Source organism: Balaenoptera borealis (assembly GCF_965194805.1).
Source record: "Balaenoptera borealis genome assembly, chromosome: 1".
NCBI classification, from domain to species: Eukaryota; Metazoa; Chordata; class Mammalia; order Artiodactyla; family Balaenopteridae; genus Balaenoptera; species Balaenoptera borealis.
The window spans coordinates 155155156-155174384 of record NC_138860.1 but is presented as its reverse complement, the minus strand read 5'-3'; the positions used below and the strand labels follow the sequence as shown (position 1 = coordinate 155174384).

Sequence of the window (19229 nt, the reverse complement as noted above, 5' to 3'; positions counted from 1 at the left end):
TTAACCCCTCCTCATTCATCCCCCACGCTGAGGCTCATCCAAGGTGATAGAGAAGGAAGATTCTGTGGGACGTGAATGTGGCTAGAGACCAAGAACACCATCTCCCAGGTCTCTAAAGGAAAAACTGAGGCTCAGGGAGGTCGAGATGATTGCCCCAGCTCACCCAGCCAGGTGATCCTTCACAGGGTGTTCTCCTCTGGCCCCTGCTTGGGGGCACTTCTCAATGAGAGCCTGTGCCTGCTACTGTGGGAATACGCTGGCTCTTCTAACCACTCCTCTTCCTCTCTGGTGACTCCAGTGCCTGGATCCACAAGAGGTTGGGTCCCAGGCCTTGCCTTCAAGGAGCTGAGAGCCAGGTAGGGAGGCAGACACCCGAGGCAGAGAGGCGAGAGCTTCTATAGAAGCTGCCCTGTTCAGTGGACTCCAGGCTGGGCTTCCAGCCTCCTCGCTTCTCTCTTTATAACAGACTTTGTCCCTTCCTCCTTCTTAAGGGAACTGTTTTATTTCAGTATCCACTCTCTAACACACAGCAACCCACTTCATGTGAAAGTGACCCATTCCCACTTCTGGGAGTAGGTAGGTTCTGATTAGTCCTAGTCAAACCTGTAATTCATTCCTCCTTGCCAGTGATTGGTTTAGGAGTGGGGAAGTGATCCTACTCTGGCCAATGAGAGCTGAGGAGACATTGGAGTGGGGGGAGGGGAGCTTTCCTCTCCTAAGAAATAGGCAGAGAAAGAGACAACCTCTCTTCTTCTGGATACTTGGAACTCAGTGTTGTAGTTCTGGGTGCTGTAATTATCTGTCGCCAGCCTGAAGATGAAGCCAACCCATGAGGGACCACAGAGCCAAGAGAATCACAGAAAAGGGGAGCCAGAGCCCTAACTGTATCCTGCCTCTGACCTTCTTGTTAGGGAGAAAACACATTTCCCTACAGCCTAAATCACTTTGAGTTGAGATTTTCTGTACTTGAAGCCCAAAACATCCTAAATGATAAAACCCTTCTGGTCCATCATCCACATTGCAAATGCAGTGATTACTAGACAACAGCAATCTTATCACATCACTTCCTGATTCCAGTCCTCCCATGGCTTCTTTGAGGAGTTAGGATAAAGTCTTTGTTCAGTGTCTCCTCTCCCTGACAGAGAATGTCAGCCCCTCGGGATAGGACCGTGGTTCTCCATCACTGGCTCCCTGGTGCCCAGCACAGAGTCAGCCACAGGCAGGTACTAGTAAATACCGTTGAATAAGTGCAGAGAAGGAGGAGTTGGGGGACAGAGTCCTAGGCTCCATTTCTGGCTTTGCACTGACTTGCTTTGAGACTTTAGGCAAGTCTCTCCCCTTCCTGGACCTCAATATCCAAAACTGTGAAGAAGGTATATTGGACTAAAGTGGTAGTTTAAGAATGGGGATCAAGGGACTTCCCTAGTGGCGCAGTGGTTAAGAATCCGCCTGCCAATGCAGGGGACATGGGTTCGAGCCCTGGTCCTAGAAGATCCCAGATGCCGAGGAGCAACTAAGCCCCTGCGCCACAACTACTGAAGCCCGCGCGCCTAGAGCCCGTGCTCCGCAACAAGAGAAGCCACCGCAACGAAGAGCAGCCCCCGCTCGCCGCAGCTGGAGAAAAGTCTGCGTGCAGCAACAAAGAACCAGTGCAGCCCAAAAAAAAAAAAAAAATGACTTTAAAAATGGTCCACATCAAAAAAATCTTAAAAAAAAAAAAAGAATGGGGATTAAAAAATACCTCTCAGGGCTTCCCTGGTGGCACAGTGGTTGAGAACCTGCCTGCCAATGCAGGGGACATGGGTTCGAGCCCTGGTCTGGGAAGATCCCACATGCCGCGGAGCAGCTGGGCCCGTGAGCCACAACTGCTGAGCCTGCGCGTCTGGAGCCTGTGTTCCGCAACAAGAGAGGCCGCGATAGTGAGAGGCCCACGCACCGCGATGAAGAGTGGCCCCCACTTGCCGCAACTAGAGAAAGCCCTCGCACAGAAACGAAGACCCAACACAGCCAAAAATAAATAAATAAATAATTTAAAAAAAAAAAAAACCTCTCAGCTACTCCATAAGATAGTAGTTGTGCTTCTAGTATCCACCGATGGATTAAACATTAAAATGACCACAAAGCTTTTCACTGTGGGTATTTCTCAGTCACAGCATCCTCGACATCCATTTGCAAAGCATTCATACCTGTGAGATACATTGTGCGTCCTCTTTACAGACAGCACGGGGTGCCACGTGGTTTCCAGATGCCTTGTTTTAGCTAAAGGGCCTGTAGGTTGGGAATCAGTGGCCCAGGTCCTCTCAGAGTTCTCCAGGCCCTGGGTTTATGTGTCTAACATGGACCACAGGAGCTGTGCAACTTGCTCAGGATCACACAGCGAATGAGCGGTGGATTCTAACTCACTCGACTCCCTTGGCTTAGCCGGCCTGGCTGACAGCACCGCTCGCCCTCAGCTACCCTGGAAATGAGAAGCAGGGAGGCCCGAGGGCCCTGAGATTGCCTAGGGTGCAGGTGAGGTGGATGGCAGAACGCTGACAGTCCCAAATGACATGGAACATGCTTCAGATGCCAGGTGTGTGGTTTAGGAGCAGCTGGAATTACACGCTCAGGGCTGCACCAACATTGTCTGCGTCTGAGCCTGAACCGAGTCTGGACCTCGCAGAGGCAAGGACTGCGTTGGGGGTCTCGGCCCAGGGCCACGGAGCTGAGCAGAGAGGCAACAAGGGCAGGAGGCAGATTCCTAGCTGGAAATCAGGCACAGGGATCTTTTCCCTTTCCAGACACTTGTGGTCATTTGTTCGTTTGTTCGTTCATTCATTCATTCATTCATTCAGCAAGGTAGTCAGTCAGTCACTCAACAATGCTCACTGAGCAGTGCAGCTCTGCAGCCTGGCACAGGGTCCAGGGATGAACTGGGCACAGAGGAAAGCAAACGCAGAGCACGTGCTTAAGGCTCAGTCAGGCCAGAGGCGCGGGTGGGCCTTTTACCTGCCGAAGGAGAAATGGGGAAATGTTTTCCGGAGGAAAAAATGATATCTTCTGTGAATGGTTCTCAAAGGACAAGGAGGAGTCCACCAGGCAGGTTAGGTGGAATCTTTCAGAGGGAAAGATGGGCCTTCCCGTTAATTAAAGTCTTAGGAGATCGAGGGGCTGGCTGGAGAAGTAGATGAGACTGCCTTTGTATCCAAAGCCGGCAAAGCGGGTTTGCTCACTTCAATTAGCAAAGGCTCCGAGTGGGAGAGGACCTCGCACTTTGGCACTTTGCTGAAAGTGCCTCTGTAGAGAACGTGTGTGTGTGCTGAGGGGGAAACAGGGTGCAGGGGGACAGGGGAGAAAGGAGGCGGTGGGGCCTCGGGTGGGTCAGGTCGTGCGGCCCCTGCCAGCCGTGTTAAGGATTCAGCTGACTTCTGAGCTGATGGGGAGCCACTGCACGTGTTTAACCGATGAGGCATTGCTCCAGCTGCTGAGGAGAGAAGGAATCGGAGTGGGAGGTAGGGGTCCCAGCCAGGAGGCTACCGCAGTCGGCAGTGCGAGAACTGACACTGGCCTGAACAAGGACTGAGACAGAGGGATGAGAGAAGAGACAACAACTGAGAGAAACTTCTGAGAACCAACAGGTCTTGGTGAGTGGAGGTGGTCAGAGAGGGAGAGAAAGGAGGAGAGGGTGATGGCCAGTTCCTGGATGTGTGACAAAGTTGAGGTTTAAGGTACCATCTGAGATGGATGCTGGAGGCCCTCTCTCTGCCCTGGTCTGAAGTGAATGGGTGTGAAGGGTCTGATGCTTTCGCAGAAGCAGAGCCTCGGTTCACATGGCATCGTATGCTCAGCCTCCCATCTGGTCTCTTAGCCTCCAGCCTCTTCACTCTCCAGTCTCTCTGCTGTCACACTGATCTAAACAAGGAATCTGATCTTGTCACTCCCCTGCTGAAAAATTTTCAAAGGCTTCCTGTTGTCTCTAGAAAGAAGTAATCTTCTTAGCCTGGCAAATAAGTCATCTACAATCTGATTCCATCTACCTTCTTTGTCTCAGTCCCCTGACACTCTACGCTAGCCACAGTGAACTATAATAGTAACAAGAAAAACAACAACAGCTACAATAGCTCCACACAGTATTGATATGTTCCAGGCAGTGTCCTAAGAACTTTACACATATTAGCTCATCTAATTTTTAGTAGAAAAACACTGAAAGTCTTGCACTTCCCAGAATGGACTATATCCTCTTGCCTTTAGACCTTTGCACCTGAGGTTTTCTTGTCCTGGTAGCCAGCCATCCTTCCAGCCATCTGATTCACATTTATCTGCCATCAACTTGTGCCAGGCACTACACTACGTGCTAGGGATCCAAATATGAGTGAGACATGGTACCTGCCCTCAAAGTGTACAGAGTCTAGTGTGGGAGACAGACACATGGAGAGTCAGTGAGGTAAGTGCAGTGATGAGATGGGATGGGGCACAGAGAATGAGCCCTCATCCAGCTTGGGCCTGCTCGCCCCCCACCCCTGCAGCTGGAGTTCTACACCCTCCAGGAAGCCTTCTGGCTTTGCCAGGCTGGGTGGGCTCCCTTTTCTGTGCCCCTGCAGTCCCTTCTCTGCCCGCATCACACACTGACCACACAGTGAAGGGAGAGGACAGTCTGATTCATCACTGACTCAGGACCCAGGGCAGCCTGGACACAGATCCTCAGGGTTTGCTGAATGGAAGTGCTTGAGGTATGAAGAGGCACCGAGAGGGGCAACCTCCTCCTGGGTTCTTCTCTGATGCTCTCTCCAGAGTCAGGCCTGCCCTTGTTCCCTTTCCCGAGGCTGGCGCAGGCCCCCCAGCCCAGAGAGCACTGCAGCGGTCAGGCTCTGCGGGTAAGGCTGGGGCTGCTGCTTTCATCCCTAGTTCAGCAGAAGCCTGGTTAGAAAAGGCCACACCAGAATGGGCACCCAATATGCCCCCTCGCCAGGCTGCAAGTGTCTGCCCCAGGCTTCCTCCTCTTTTTTTTTTTTTTTTATTTAATATTTATTTATTTATTTAGCTGCGTCAGGTCTTAGTTGCTGCTCGCAGGATCTTTCGTTGTGGCGCAAGGGCTCTTCGTTGGGGCACGCGGGTTTCTCTCTAGTTGTGGTGCACGGGCTCAGTAGTTACAGCGCGCGGCCTCTAGAGCACATGCGCTTAGCTGCCCCACGGCATGTGGGATCTTAGTTCCCCGATGAGGGGTCGAACCTGCATCCCGTGCATTGAAAGGCAGGTTCTTAACCACTGGACCACCAGCGAAGTCCCTGCCCCAGGCTTCTGAGGAAGGACCACCATCTTGGACAGCTCTGGTCTGGGAAGAGAGGGGAGGTCCTGCAGCAGCCCCTGGGATCCCTGGGTGGCAGGGCTTGAGGTGAGGGTGTCTCTGAGCCCCTTCTGCAGCCTCTGGGCTATGGGTTCTGTGGCTGCTATGATGGGGGGCTTTAGGAATAAATGGCTCTAGAGTGGTCTCAGACTAGGGGTATTTGAGAAACTTTCTAGGAAGCCTGATGGGGTCTGGTGACAGCTCAGGCTGGTCCCTTGAACCCTCATTGGGTTAACATAGTTCTTTCTCTCCAGAGCTCTGGAGAGGCAGTCAGGGGGCCCTCCTAGAGTGGCTGTGAATCTTGGGACAAGGACCTGAAATGACTTTCAGCCTCAGCCCTCTCTCCCAGGCGGAGTGGCTGGGAAGCTCGGTCCCCCACCCTCTGCTCCTTGCCTCGAAGCCCATCTTGGCTCATGGTGCCTCTGTAGAGGTGGGGCTGGGGGCAGGGAGCCTTGGGGGCTGACGCTAACAGCTTTGGACAGGGTGGGAATTTCCACTCCTATCTAGGGAGCCATCAACACTGCGTGCCCTGACCTGGGCCTTTGGCCTCCAAAGGGCAGTGGGAAGGCCGGCCCCAGGGCCAATCCCTGGCCATTAATCCCTCCTGCCAGCCTGAATATCCACCCAACGTGGTCAGACAAAGGCCTGCCCAGCCCAGCCACTGTGTTCCTCCCGCCCCAGGGGCTCCACTCAGACGCTGGGCCGCCTGGAATCCAGGCCCATGAGAAAGGGGCCGCCTTCACTGGCCATCTTATGCCCGGATGCTCAGCCGCATCCCGTCCGGCCCAGGGCCTGTGAAAAGAGGGCCCAGCCACGCTGAAAACAAGGATTAGCCCTTGGGCCACTCCCTGACACCGGCCTGCTTGGCTCCGGGAAGCAGGCCCAATGGAGGGGGCCAGGCAGACACAGAGAACTGGAAAAGTCTGGGTTCTCACCCCCTTGGCCCAGCTCCCTGCCCCCACCCTTCCCAAGAGTAGCACAGCCAACCACACATTCAGTATCATTTATTGAACATATACTATGTCCCAGTCTCTACACATGGACTGGAAAATTGAAAGTATAAGAAAACTGCAGTCTGCCAGGGGAGGTAATAAGAGCCATTCTCCACAACCCGCCCCCTACCCCAGGAGGCTGTGGGAGAGGCATCTGGAAGGGGAGCTTCAGCCCTAAGGGAAGGTGAGAAAGATGGTGGCTCTGGTTCTGTGCCTGAGTCTAGCTTCAGGGTTCTGCTACACCTGGTTGAAAATATGCAGGCTCTGAAATCACTTCTCTGGCTCTGCCTCTCTCCTTCCCTTCCTGGTTTAATACCAGACATGCCAGGTGTGTAGTAGAAAGGAAATCTCCTATTACCAGGTGCTAATGTGGGCCAGGCACTTTCATACATGATCTCATTTGAACCTCATAACAACGCTGAGAGGGTCCATTACTGTCCCTCTTTGGCAGGTGAGGAAACTGCGGCTCAAATGAGCAATCGGCAGTCCAGGTCACTCGGCTCTTGGAGCCAGGTTCCCTGCTGCTGCCGCTGCTTGTCTTGCCTTCCTCTTTGGTCAGCTGTTCATTGCAACTGTACCATCTTATGCTCCTAAGGCCTGTGTCAGGCAGTAGGATGCAAGGTGGAGAGGGTACTGAGGTCAGGTCTGTTTGTGTATAAACCAGGCTGACTCTTCACTGCTGTGAGTGTGGCGCGGGGGAGGGGTTGTCTCTAGAGCTCCGAGTGTCATCTTCTCCTTCCTCTCTGCTTCTACAGCCCCCTCTGCCTGCCTCTCTCCGAGTTGTAATTGTTTGTGTGTCCATCTCTCCATCAGATTGTGAGTCTCTTCACCTCTGTCTCCCCTGAGCACTGGCAAAGGGCCTAGCACAGAAGTGCTCGATGAATGATGTGGGCTAATGAGGCCAAGAGAACCGAAGGAAGGACGGATTTGGATTCATGTGGAATTGACAGCACTTGCAGATTGCAGTGATGGGGGAGGTAAGAGCCCGAGATGGTGTCCATATTTCTGATCTGGGTGGTGAGGGGCAAGGGGTCCACTGGCTGAGATTTGAAATGCAGGGAGGGGAGGAGGATGGGGTCGGGGGTGCATGAGGCTGAGCGTCATGTCCAATGCACACTTGGACATGCTGACCTGGAGGTCAGCAGAGAGGCTAGGCATCAACTTTGCAGCTGAAGTCGTGAGAGCTGGAAGGCCTCCAGAGTAAATTACTTCTACAGTCTTGGCTTTACGCTACGGTGTTCCTAGTCTTGGTGCCAGTGCACTGAACTCTGGGTTTAATCCCACTTGCCACCTACTAGCTGTGTCAGGTTAGACAAGTCTCTTAACCTCTCAAAGCCTTAGTTTCCTTATCTGCAAAATAGGGGTATTAATAGTGCCTACCTCTCAAGGTGTTCACGTTTAAGTGAGCTAATGTGCATAAGTGTTTACCACATACACAATGCTCTGTAATGCTGGCTGGTATATTATCAGCTGAGATTGGAGCTGGGAGAGCGGAGTCCTGGAGCTTCAAGTTTGGAATTTGAAGTCCTAGGCCCTCTGGCTGCTATAGCTAGCTTTGATCATCTGTACCCAGGGGCACTCCACATCAGGGTCAGAACTGGTCGGCTCTCAAATGCCAACCCTGCACTTGCACCACCCCAAGAGTGAGAGGCCCCTTAAATCTGGGCCACTTCAGTTGCCTTACCTACTCCCAGCCCTGTTCCCTTGAACTTGCCTATCTCTAAGACAGACAAGTCTCTTTAAGACAAGGCTCTTTCATCCTTTAGTTCCCTCCAAGCCAGGTCTGGCTTTCCTGTCACTTTGGAAAAGTTTCCTGAAATAGGCTCAGGGTTGCATCTCTTCTGAACCATGTGGTGGGTGGTGGTATTTCCTAGAGCCAGGTTTTAATAAAGACTAAGACCACCCCGCCTTCCCCAGTGAGATGCGAGTCTGGCATTTCTGGGACAGTAAGCAGCTCCCTCAGACCTCCAGTCTGTGGAAGCACTTGGGGGTCACTCTCTGACCCAGTAACTGCTCCTTGGAACTCTGCGCTGTGCAGGCTGTGTTTTGTGCATCTTCCCAGTGTGCATGACATGAGTGTGTGAGAAAGGGAGCCCTTTTTCTAGAAGAGAAGATGCATGGAGAAGAGGCAGCCAGAAGGCAATTCCAAGTTACAGATTTTCTAGGGGGCTCTTGATTTAAAGTAGTCAGTCCTCCAGTTCCCAAATCTGCTAGCTGGACCACTTTTCACGATTTTGTTTTTTCAAAGGATGCTGGCCTGGATGGGACAAGATTGTGGGGGAGGTAGCAGAGAGCGGAGATGCTGACCCTGGAGCCAGGAAACATCCTCCCCTGAGACACGCCGGCCTCCTGCTCTCCCCTTCCCCCACCGTACCTTTCTCCATTGCCTAATGTCCCAGGGTGGGCCTGGCACCTCCCCGACCAGCACCGTATCAGGATGCTGAGGGCTAGCAAGGAGGCCCTGTGCGGCTCTCATCTCTGCCCCAGCTGGGGTTGGAAGGACCGGGAGGGGACTAGGAGAGAAGGATGGAGGGGACAGGAGTTGGCTGGGAGAAGCATAATGGGGAGGGGGCCCAGAGAGTGCTCTGAATGGGTGGATTTGTGACTGGCATTGAGCCAAAGGGGTGGAGGTTGAGGGAGGAGCGGAAAGGGAAGGGAGCTGACGGAATCTGGTGGGATGGGGCCAGGGCCAGGGACTGACCCCATGGAGATGAGGAAGGGATGAGGCTGGGTCTGGGACTGACTGACCCAAAGGGACGAGACCAAGGGAGGGGTGAAATGTTGGGGGTGGGGATGGGGATGGGGATGGGGAAGAATTGTCAGCATCCTAAGAGGATTGGGAAGGCAAATTAGAGGGGAGGCGCTGGCCAGCGGAGAAGGTCCGAGCCCTCGCCCCTGGTTTGGGGCACAGGGGGAGGGGGCCGTGTCCATATAAGGCGGGCCAGCGGCCCCAGCTCTCTCCGAGAGCTCGGGCAGCCCGCCACATTCTCATGCCTGGGCGCAGCGACATGGAGCCGCCGGCCGCTTTCTCGGGCTTCCCGGCCCCGCCCTCGGTCGCGCCGTCGGGGCCGCCGCCGTCGCCGCTTGCCGGAGCCGAGCCCGGGCCGGAGCCCGAGGAGGGGGCCGCGGGCCGCGGGGAGCCGGAACCTGCGCCAGCGCCGGGCCCGGGCCGCCGGCGCCGGCGGCCCTTGCAGCGCGGGAAGCCGCCCTACTCGTACATCGCGCTCATCGCCATGGCGCTGGCTCACGCCCCCGGCCGCCGCCTCACGCTGGCCGCCATCTACCGTTTCATCACCGAGCGCTTCGCCTTCTACCGCGACAGCCCGCGCAAGTGGCAGAACAGCATCCGCCACAACCTCACGCTCAACGACTGCTTCGTCAAGGTGCCCCGAGAGCCGGGCAACCCGGGCAAGGGCAACTACTGGACGCTCGACCCGGCGGCCGCCGACATGTTCGACAACGGCAGCTTCCTGCGGCGCCGCAAGCGCTTCAAGCGCGCCGAGCTGCCCGCGCTCCCTGCCGCGCCGCCCGCGCCCGCCGCCGGCCCGCCGCCCTTCCCCTACGCGCCCTACGCGCCCGGCCCCGCGCTGCTCGCGCCGCCTCCTCCCGCCGCTCCGGGCTCCACGCCGCCCGCGCGCCTCTTCAGCGTCGACAGCCTGGTGAGCCTGCCGCCCGAGCTGGCGGGGCTGGGCGCCCCCGAGCCGCCCTGCTGCGCTGCGCCCGACACCGCCTTCCCGCCCTGCGCGGCAGCCGCCTCCCCGCCACTCTACTCGCCGCCGCCCGAACGCCTGGGGCTGCCCGCGACGCGTCCTGGCCCCGGACCGCTGCCCGTCGAGCCGCTGCTGGCCTTGGCAGGGCCGGCGGCCGCGCTCGGCCCGCTCGGCCCGGGGGAGGCCTACCTGCGGCCGCCGGGCTACGCGCCGGGGCTGGAGCGCTACCTGTGAGCCCTTCCAGCCCGGCGGAGTGGCTCGGGCCCCTCTCCCCCGGGAAGGGGCGCTGCCTGGGAGCCCCCATCTCTGCCCCCTTGGCTTGGAGCGCACCTCGGAGCTCCCAGCTCTGATTGATGGACTGAGCACACCTGTTGCATCTGTCTCTGCCCCCCCCCCCATCTCTGGGGAGCCTCCCGCCGTCTCTCCACCGGACTGAACCCCCCTCCCCACCGCGAACTGTGAGGCCCCCGTTTCTTCTCCCTCCACTGTGCACGCCCCCCACCCGCCAGCGCTCTTTTGGGTCCCACGTCTGGGGACCCTGGATCACCACCTGTGAGCCCTCACCTCGGGTTTCTGGTGAACTCCAAGCCTTCTGAAGCCAGACCTTCTATCTCAAGCCACTTCCTGACTGGCTCCTCATTTCTTTAACCTTCCCTGGTGTTTTTATAAGACAAGGAGTCAAACCCAGGTCAGACTGGGTTTATGACTCCCTTGCTGTTGTCCCTTCATCCCCCCACAAGTTTGTCCCTGCACCCCCAGTTATCTGTACGTTCTCGGTTTCTTACTGGGACAGTGCTCCCCTTCCACACAGACGCACCTGGCTGAGCTCTTGCAGACCCTGAGGACAGTTCTTCATCTCTGAGACAAGCAGCACCAGAGGTTCCTTGACTGCAAGGGGAGTTAGTGGGCTGCCCCACCATCTGGAAAACTTGGGACTTGTTAGGTTATTATTATTTTTAATTAAAACTAGTTTAATTAAAAAGAAAGAAGAAACCTTCCTCTGGGCCCGGTGTGTCGGCTGGTGACTTGGGGGAGTGGTCTGGGGAGGCAGTGGGGGAGCTTTGCTCAGGATCTTGGGTCACCACATGGGGTGAGCCCCTTGTGAGTTATTAGGCAGAGGTTCATGAAGTAGGATTAGGATGTGATTAAGCCATAGCTGTGCACATAGTAGGCCTGGTAAAATGCCACCACCTGCCGCGGAGGCTGGTAGAGATGAGATGGGGCGTGCAAATGAGTGTATTTGGCCAGTGGGTTTGTCTGCTGTGTGGGATTATTCCCAGCTCCCATGGATAAGGGAGCATTGGCTACTCCTCCAACAAGGACTTACTGAATGTGCCAAGCAGTGGGAATATATCACTAAACAAATGGGCAAGATCCCTGCCTTAAGGAGCTTATGGATCCGTGGGGAAGAGACATTACCAATCAGTTCTCAGAGAAATGAGACAAGAGCTCTAGAGCCTTCCACTCAAACTGTGGTCCAGGTCCCAGGGACCTGGGAGCTTGTTAGAAATGCATAATCTCAAGCTCTAACTCAGATCTACTGAATCATCAGATTCCATATTTTAACAAAATTCCCGGGTGATTAGTATATGCATAGTCTTCTGGGGGAAAGGCACCGTGCCAAGGCTGGGGCTCAGTTTAAAAGTCTACTCCCTACTTAAAGGAGTGGGACCAGGCTGCAGAACCATACATGCCCCGCTGGATGAAGCTTGATTCTGCACCATCAACTATGGCCCCTGTCTCACCTCCCCTGCTGGATTGGGAGCTGGGGCAGCAGGGACCTGACCTGACTCATGACTGTCCCCAGCACCAAGGACAGGGCAGCACTGAGCAGAGACCAGGAGGTTGCAGCATGAGGGAGGGAGTTGGCCTTTGACCCTATCCTGGTCTCTGGTGCTGACCCAAATGCTAAGCATCAGGCTTTTCCAAGCTCCTTTGCCCCAGGGTTTTCAGTCTAGTAGGGCCTGGATTAGGTGTGGGGAAGGGCGGGGGAGGGGATCAGTGTGTCTGAGCCCAGGGTGAACGTGATTTGCATGTTGGACGTGCCTGGTGCTCCTCTCTTAGATACAAGAGTTTAAACCTCCGGGGCAGTGATTGAGGGTGAACATGGAGCGTAGGCAGCTCATAGAGAAGACCAGTTCAGGAAATCTGAGAAGGCGGAGAAGGCCCTCTTTGGAGGTAGGGCAGTAGGTATGCACAGTCTGGTATGAAATGCCCTGGATAGACCCCGCTCCCTCAGCTATTAACCCCTGTGGGCAAGAGTCAGATCTAATTTGCCTGATGCATAGTGGTCCTTCACGTAATATTTGATGACTGACTGACTGAGTGAATGAACACCTAGTGTCTAATATTGTGCCTGACTTACTGAATAATGATTGGGTTGACAGTACTTTGGCACCTTCTTACCCATTCTCACTTTTAGTCCTCGTGGTGATCTGCAAAAGAGCTGAAAGAGGTGAAAGAGGTGGAGGTGGAGACTAGGTCCCCATTGGTCCAATAAGAAAATTGCCCCTCCCTGGGGCCCAACAGGTATCGAAGGTCCTGCCCTCAGTTCTCTAAGGAGTAGAGCTCCACAGAGATGAAAATGCAAACTTTCTTCTGCTCCAAATGGTGTTACAGCCCCTCCTCCTGCCTCACAGCACTTCTTGAAAAATTCCTTCTAAATCCAAAAAATTTCCACGGAAGGGAAAGTGAGGACCCTTCTTACTTTACTGAAGCCAGGAAGTGCTTCTTGAGTTCTGAATTCAATTCCTGCCCCCACCATGTAGGTCTCTGTCCCTGGGATCTTGAAATAGGACAAGATGGGAAATGTCTGCACAGAAATACTAGAAAGGTCACTACTGAACTGGAAAATCAGAAAGATTTTATTTCAAAAATGCCTCTTTAATTTTCCTTTATTCAACAGCATTGAGGGCTTACTGTGTGCCAGGCCCTGTGCTGGGCTCTGAGGCCAATACAGATATAAATACAAGAGTGTTTATGCCCTTACAGAGTTCATTGTCTGGAAAGCTACATGTCATAGAGTGCCTTAAGAATTTTGACACCTTGGGAGGTGTTGAAAAAACAAAACAAAACCCTAATTCAATTCTGTCTTTAAAAAATCACCAAGTGGGACTTCCCTGGTGGAGCAGTGGTTAAGAATCTGCCTGCCAATGCAGGGGTCATGGGTTTGAGACCTGGTCCGGGAAGATCCCACATGCCGCGGAGCAACTATGCCCATGTGTCACAAGTACTGAGCCTGCACTCTAGAGCCTGCGAACCACAACTACTGAGCCCGCATGCCACAACTACTGAAGCCTGTGTGCCTAGAGCCCGTGCTCCGCAACAAGAGAAGCCACTGCAATGAGAAGCCCGCGCACCACAACGAAGAGTAGCCCCCGCTCCATGCAACTAGAGAAAGCCCGCATGCAGCAACAAAGACCCAGTGCAGCCAAAAATAAATAAGTAAATAAATAAATAAATAAATTTATTTTAAAAAACAACTGATAAAGAAGGGGTGAACATGCAAAATACATTCTCACATATGAAAGAAAATGCAGAGTTCCTCAATGAAATATCAGCAAATTGAAGCCCGTAGGGTATTACAAAAATGCACAATCAAGCAAGTACAGTTTATTCCTGGAATGCAGGATGGTATTATTAGAATTCTTAGCTCCACTTAATAGATGATGAAATTGGGGCTCATAAAGGTTAAGTGACTTACCCAGGTCAAGCTGCAAAGTAACTGATTCAGAACTGGACTCCAGGTTCCCCTGACTCCAAAGTCATTCTCTTCCTCTGAGAAAGAGGCCAGTGGAGGTGGAAACTTAGATGGGAAGCCCCAGACACCAATAAAGTTCCTCAGCTCACCCCAATATCCATGCCCCCCCAACTCACACCCACAGTCCTGATCTTGAAAGCTACTTTTCCAAGACAAATGACAAGTTCTGGTTTCCTTTTTCTTCCAGTTTTCCACTTCCTCCCTCTTGGACACTTCCCCTCTCTCTCCCCTTTCCCTGAACTCCTCTCTCTCTACCCCCTTCTCCCCTCATTAACTTTGTGGAGACAAAAGCGCCACCTATTGGCCACCTTGTATGCACCTGATTTGAGCAGAAAATCAGTGGAAGGAAGCCAGGATCCATTTGGATGCTATTTTGGGCTGGGGGTGGCTTCTGGTGGCTGAAAGGCACTTGCTCATGGGGAGCCCAGTGATTTGTTTTAGAAGAGGAAAACTGGCTGTAGTTCCCACCTCCCCTGGGAAGCCCTCCCAGATCTTCTGTCCTCCCCCATTCTTCTTGGCAGCCCTTGATGCTGACCCATTGTAGAAGGGCTTGGAAAGTGGGTGGGGTGAGCAGTCCTAGGTGCAAAGGATTGATCCACTCTGTAAGAGGGAAAGAGAAGAAAGCGTGCTGGGCTGGGGTCAGAAACCTGGGGTCTAGTCCCAGGTCACACACTTAGGCAAGGCCTTTCCTTTCTCTGTCCTTCACAGCAATTCACAACTCTCTCCAAGCTCCCTGATTGTGTGCCCTTCCCCAGCTGAGGACTCAGAGCTGAATCAGACACTGCCCTGTTCAGAAGAGTCAAGTATCGGCGGGTGACAATGTAGTGTGCAGAATGCTGACAAGATGAGGGAGCTATTAGGTCACCTTGGTCACTCACTGGCTTGGGTCTCTGCCCTGAGCTCAGCCTCAGGCTCCTTTGAAACAGGGGGAATGTGCCCTGGCCTCTCTGCCTGGGTGGGATGGCCTTTGTAACCAATCAAGCCACTGCGACCGTGGGTAAGGATATTCTGACCCGCCCGGCTGGGGGCTTCCCAGGACAGGGTCTGTGTCTTTTCTGTCCACTATCTCCCTCACTGGGCAGCCTAGCCAGGGCTGGGCACAGCCTGGCCAGGGCTGGGCACACCTGAGATATCCCTTGTCTAGAGGCTGGACTTGGGGTTTAGAGGATGAAGAGAATTAGAGACAAGAGGTCTGGACCCTGCTTCAGGGAGACACAAGCCCCATCTTGGGCATCAGACCACCTCCCTGAGTTGAGGAGGGGCTGGGGCTTGGTGAGTTTCACAAGGAATTCTTCCTGGAGGAGGTGAGCTTGGTTTGGGTTTTGAAGGAAGGGAGGGGAGAGTCTGCTGCTCCAGTTCCTATGAAATCCCGTTTCCTCCATCCTAATCCCTGTCCAGACTGGCAAACTGAAAAAGTCTGACTACTTCCAAAGCCATTTACGTGGGACCAAGAGGTCCCAAAGACAGAGGGCTGGGAACAGAAGAGAAGGAGGGCAAGGAAGAAAGGAAGTCTGGGGTCCTAGCTTCCAGACTCCCTAATGCTCTGCCTGAGGGCGGCAGGCCAACGCTCACAGGTGCCCACTAGGTGGGGCTCTGACGTCCCTGCTTTCCACACTGCAGCCACCAACCATTTCCTCAGGTTGGAGCCCAGAGAAACTGTTCAGTGCACAGTAATGGTTTTTATTACTCTTATGTGCTGCACACTCAGCCTTATTTATTGGAATTATTCCACTGTTTCTTTTAAAGTACTTATTTAATTGTTAAATAGGCAATACATTTACTTGGCTTTGAAAGTTAAAAGAGTATTCAGTGAAAAGTCTCTCTTCCATTTGTGTTCCCTATTTGCCCCAACAGGTAATCAGTTATTAGTTTTTAATTCATCCTTCTAGATATTTTTGTTGCATATACAAAACAAAACAAATATACATTATTTTCTCCTTAAAAAAACAATTGGAAGCATAATATTTACACTGTCATGTATCTTGACTTTTTTCACTCAACAATATATCTTAGGGGACTTCTCTGGTGGTCCAGTGGTTAAGACTCTGCGCTTCCACTGCAGGGGACACGGTTCCATCCCTGGCTGGGGAACTAAGATCACCTCATGCTGCGTGGCATGGCCAAAAAACCAAAAAACAGCAACAAAAAAACCCCAAATATATCTTAGAACTCTTTCCAAATCAATACATAAAGAACTTCTTTATTCTATTTTACACAGCCTACTATTCCCTTATGTAGATGTGCCATTATTTGCTTAATAAACCCACTATTGATGGGTATTTCCTTTGTTTCCAACCTTTTGACATTCCCAAACCAGCCAAAATGAGACCTCGTACATATATCATGTGTGCAGGTATATTTGCAGGAAAACTTCCTAGAAGTGCATTTCCACACACCCCTTATCAAGACACCAACCTCCCTGTGTGCTCACAATGGTTCTTTTGGCAGCTGTCCTCTTTTATTTATCAAAGGGACCCTTAGAGACTGTGGTCAGAATTTCACCTTCTCAACCCTCACTGCCCTCCTCCCCAGTGGCCTTCCCGCAGATGCTTTGGCCTCTGGATTTGGGAAGGCCGGGCACTTGCCACCTCCACCTGGGTGGGGTCTGTGCTCTGGCCATCAACCTGTGCAAGGTGATGGCCCCTTCTCCCTTCTAGCCCCCAAGCCCTGGGCATCATTGACAGGTGCAGGGAGCTAGCTCTTTGGATCTCTACTGTTCCAGCCTCCAGGCCTCCTGACAGATGCTGCCATCTCCCCTCCTGGTCCTCCCCATCCGGGCTCCAGTCATGACTCCCTTTTCCCGATCATAGAATCACGTTCTAAGATCTGCTCCTCTCTGGCCTCGGATTTCCCATTTCATTGCTTTTAATCCCCCAAATCTGAGTAGCCCCTGCTTTGTGAGACAGAGTGGACAAGGGAAGATCAAGCAGAGCCCCTTGAGAGGCAAGCATGTGACTAAGGGGAGACAAACTCCTGGCTGAAAGCAAGTCCCTCCACAGCCTGGGAACCTTGGGGGTCATCTCAGACCTGTGACATCAGCTCATGTGGCAGATAGCGCGCCATTTGGGGCTGACCTGGGCTGGGATGAGAAAGAACCTGGACAAGGCCAGGCTGTGCAGAAACATGATAATTAGTATTGCTGTGAATGGTAATTGCTCACATTTGGAATTATAGATAGGGCACAGTAGTTAAGAGCCCTGATTCTGGGGCTTCCCTGGTGGCGCAGTGGTTAAGAATCCACCTGCCAATGCAGGGGACACGGGTTCGAGCCCTGGCCTGTGAAGATCCCACATGCCACGGAGCAACTAAGCCCATGTGCCACAACTACTGAGCCTGCCCTCTAGAGCTCGTGTGCCACAACTACTGAGCCCGTGTGCCACAACTACTGAAGCCCGCGTGCCTAGAGCCCGTGCTCCGCAACAAGAGAAGCCACCGCAATGAGAAGCCCGTGCACCGCAACGAAGAGTAGCCCCCGCTTGCCGCAACCAGAGAAAGCCCGCACACAGCAATGAAGGCCCAATGCAGTCAAAAAAAAAAAAAAAAAAAAAGAGCCCTGATTCTGGATCCAGACTGTCCAGAACAGAAGATGCACTTCTCACATGTCAGATGAGGATATTGAGGACCTGGGAGGGACAGAGGTTACACAGGAAGAAAGGGGCAGGACTGGGAGATCCCAGGCCTCGGGACTCAGGTGCAACTGCTCTTCTCCAGTCTCATGGACAAACCAGGGGGAGGTGCATTCTCTTGGCAGGTTGGAGCAGGCATGCTCAGAAATGTCAAGGTTGAAGAGAGCGAGGAACCTCACAAAGGCCTCCTGACTCATAGTTTGCTCCAACTAGAGTACTAGGTCTCAGGAATCCCTGTGAGGTAGCGCTAGGAAATTTCCTTGGTCTCTGTCTCCAACCCAGCTATCTGGATACTTTACAAATGAGAAAACAGAGGCTGAGAGATTATTTGTCTGAGACTAATAAGTGGTGAGAGCTCAATTAAAACCCAGCTCTAAGACCTGTACTCCTTCTGCTACACCTGGATGCCTCTAAGATTCCTGCCCAGTGATTATCCAGCCTCTACTCATGCATTTCCAGTGATGCGGAGCTCACTACCATCAAAGTAGCAGATCGAATCTCTGAGGGACAGCCCTGTTGGAATTGTTTCCTTCCATGGAGTCACAGAAATTGAGTCTCTTTACAACCTTCAGGCTCCCTTTTGCCTTGGCCTTTGTGTTCCAGGTCAACCCTGCAGAGGTTTGGAGATGGCAGCTGTGTCAGCCCCGAGCCCTTTATTCTCCAGGCTAACACCCCAGACCAGGCCTTTATGTCTATGGGACACTCCCCCACCCCTCCCTGTATTAATTAGGGTTAAGTTCAGCTGTGAGTAACAGACACCCCTCCCCCCGAACCTCGCCTACCAAAGAAAATTCCACAACAGTGGCTTAACCAAGATTGAAGTTTGTTTCCTTTTCACATAAAAGTCTGTGCAGGCAGTTCAGGATGGTATGGCACCTCAATGGTCTCAGGAACCCAGGATCCTTCTTTCCTGTGGCTCTGCTGTTTGTGAAGTTAAACTCAAACAAGCAGAAATTTGATTCAACCTACCTTAAGCAAAAAAGGAGAATATCTTTAGAATATCTGGGAAGTCTAAGGGTTCTAGTTTCAGGCAGAGCCAGAGGACTCAACATTGTTACTAAACTGTGTCCCTTTAGGGTGTTTTCTTCTGTGGATGGGCTGTCAAACAGCACTCTCCAGAGGACAGGAAGGATGGTTGCTGGCAGCTAGGCCTACGTGCTAATCTTCTGATCCAAAAGGAGAAGCGCCCCTCCCAGAGCCCCAGAGTCCTTATATCCTGGCGTCTCAGAGTCTATATATCGAATCTTGTAGAAGGAGTGATTGGCTCAGCTTAGGTCACTTACTCCTGCCTAGACCTATCACCGGGCCTTGGACGGGCAATGCTATGTTTGATCCAGCCAGGTTGCCTGTCTGCTCCTGGAGGTAAGTGTGAGGGGTACAGAGATTGGACAGTCCCATCAGGACCACATGGAATACAGGAGGGGAGGTGTTACCCAACAGAGAGGTGGGACATCTCAAAACTGAACATGTTCGGCTCACCATGCTAAGGAGATTGAGTTTTGTCTCATAAGCAATGGAGAGCCCCTGGGAGACTTTGGCAGGGTTTGGCTGGTTTGATTGGTCAGAACCATTTTAAAAGAAGGAAACTGAGGTAGAGAGCATGAGAGAGAAATCCAGTGACTGCTGGGGTCAGGGACCAGGGAATAACTCTCTCTGATGGGGGCACACATTCTCCTCCCTTCAGGGATGGGGACTGATGGGGGAGAAACAATGTCTGTCCTTAGAGAACACGTATCTCTGTTGATGACATAAGCTAGATACAACCTTATCTAGAGTCACAGACAGTGAGAAGTATGTTGTATGACGCACTCATTCACT

At 53.0% G+C, this 19229-nt stretch overlaps 1 protein-coding gene across 1 annotated transcript; it reads left to right on the top strand.

Annotated features, from left to right (window-relative positions):
• The first annotated feature begins 5389 nt into the window (after window positions 1-5389).
• On the top strand, window positions 5390-13494 carry FOXE3 (forkhead box E3). The gene has a single exon (XM_082371590.1). It carries the CDS (start codon window positions 9306-9308, stop codon window positions 10257-10259), a length of 954 nt encoding a protein of 317 aa, XP_082227716.1. The 5' UTR covers window positions 5390-9305; the 3' UTR covers window positions 10260-13494.
• The last annotated feature ends 5735 nt before the right edge of the window (window positions 13495-19229 follow it).

Excerpts from the sequence above, each read along its gene's own strand:
- FOXE3 (XM_082371590.1), top strand. The coding sequence starts at position 9,306 with ATGCCTGGGCGCAGCGACATGGAGCCGCCGGCCGCTTTCTCGGGCTTC.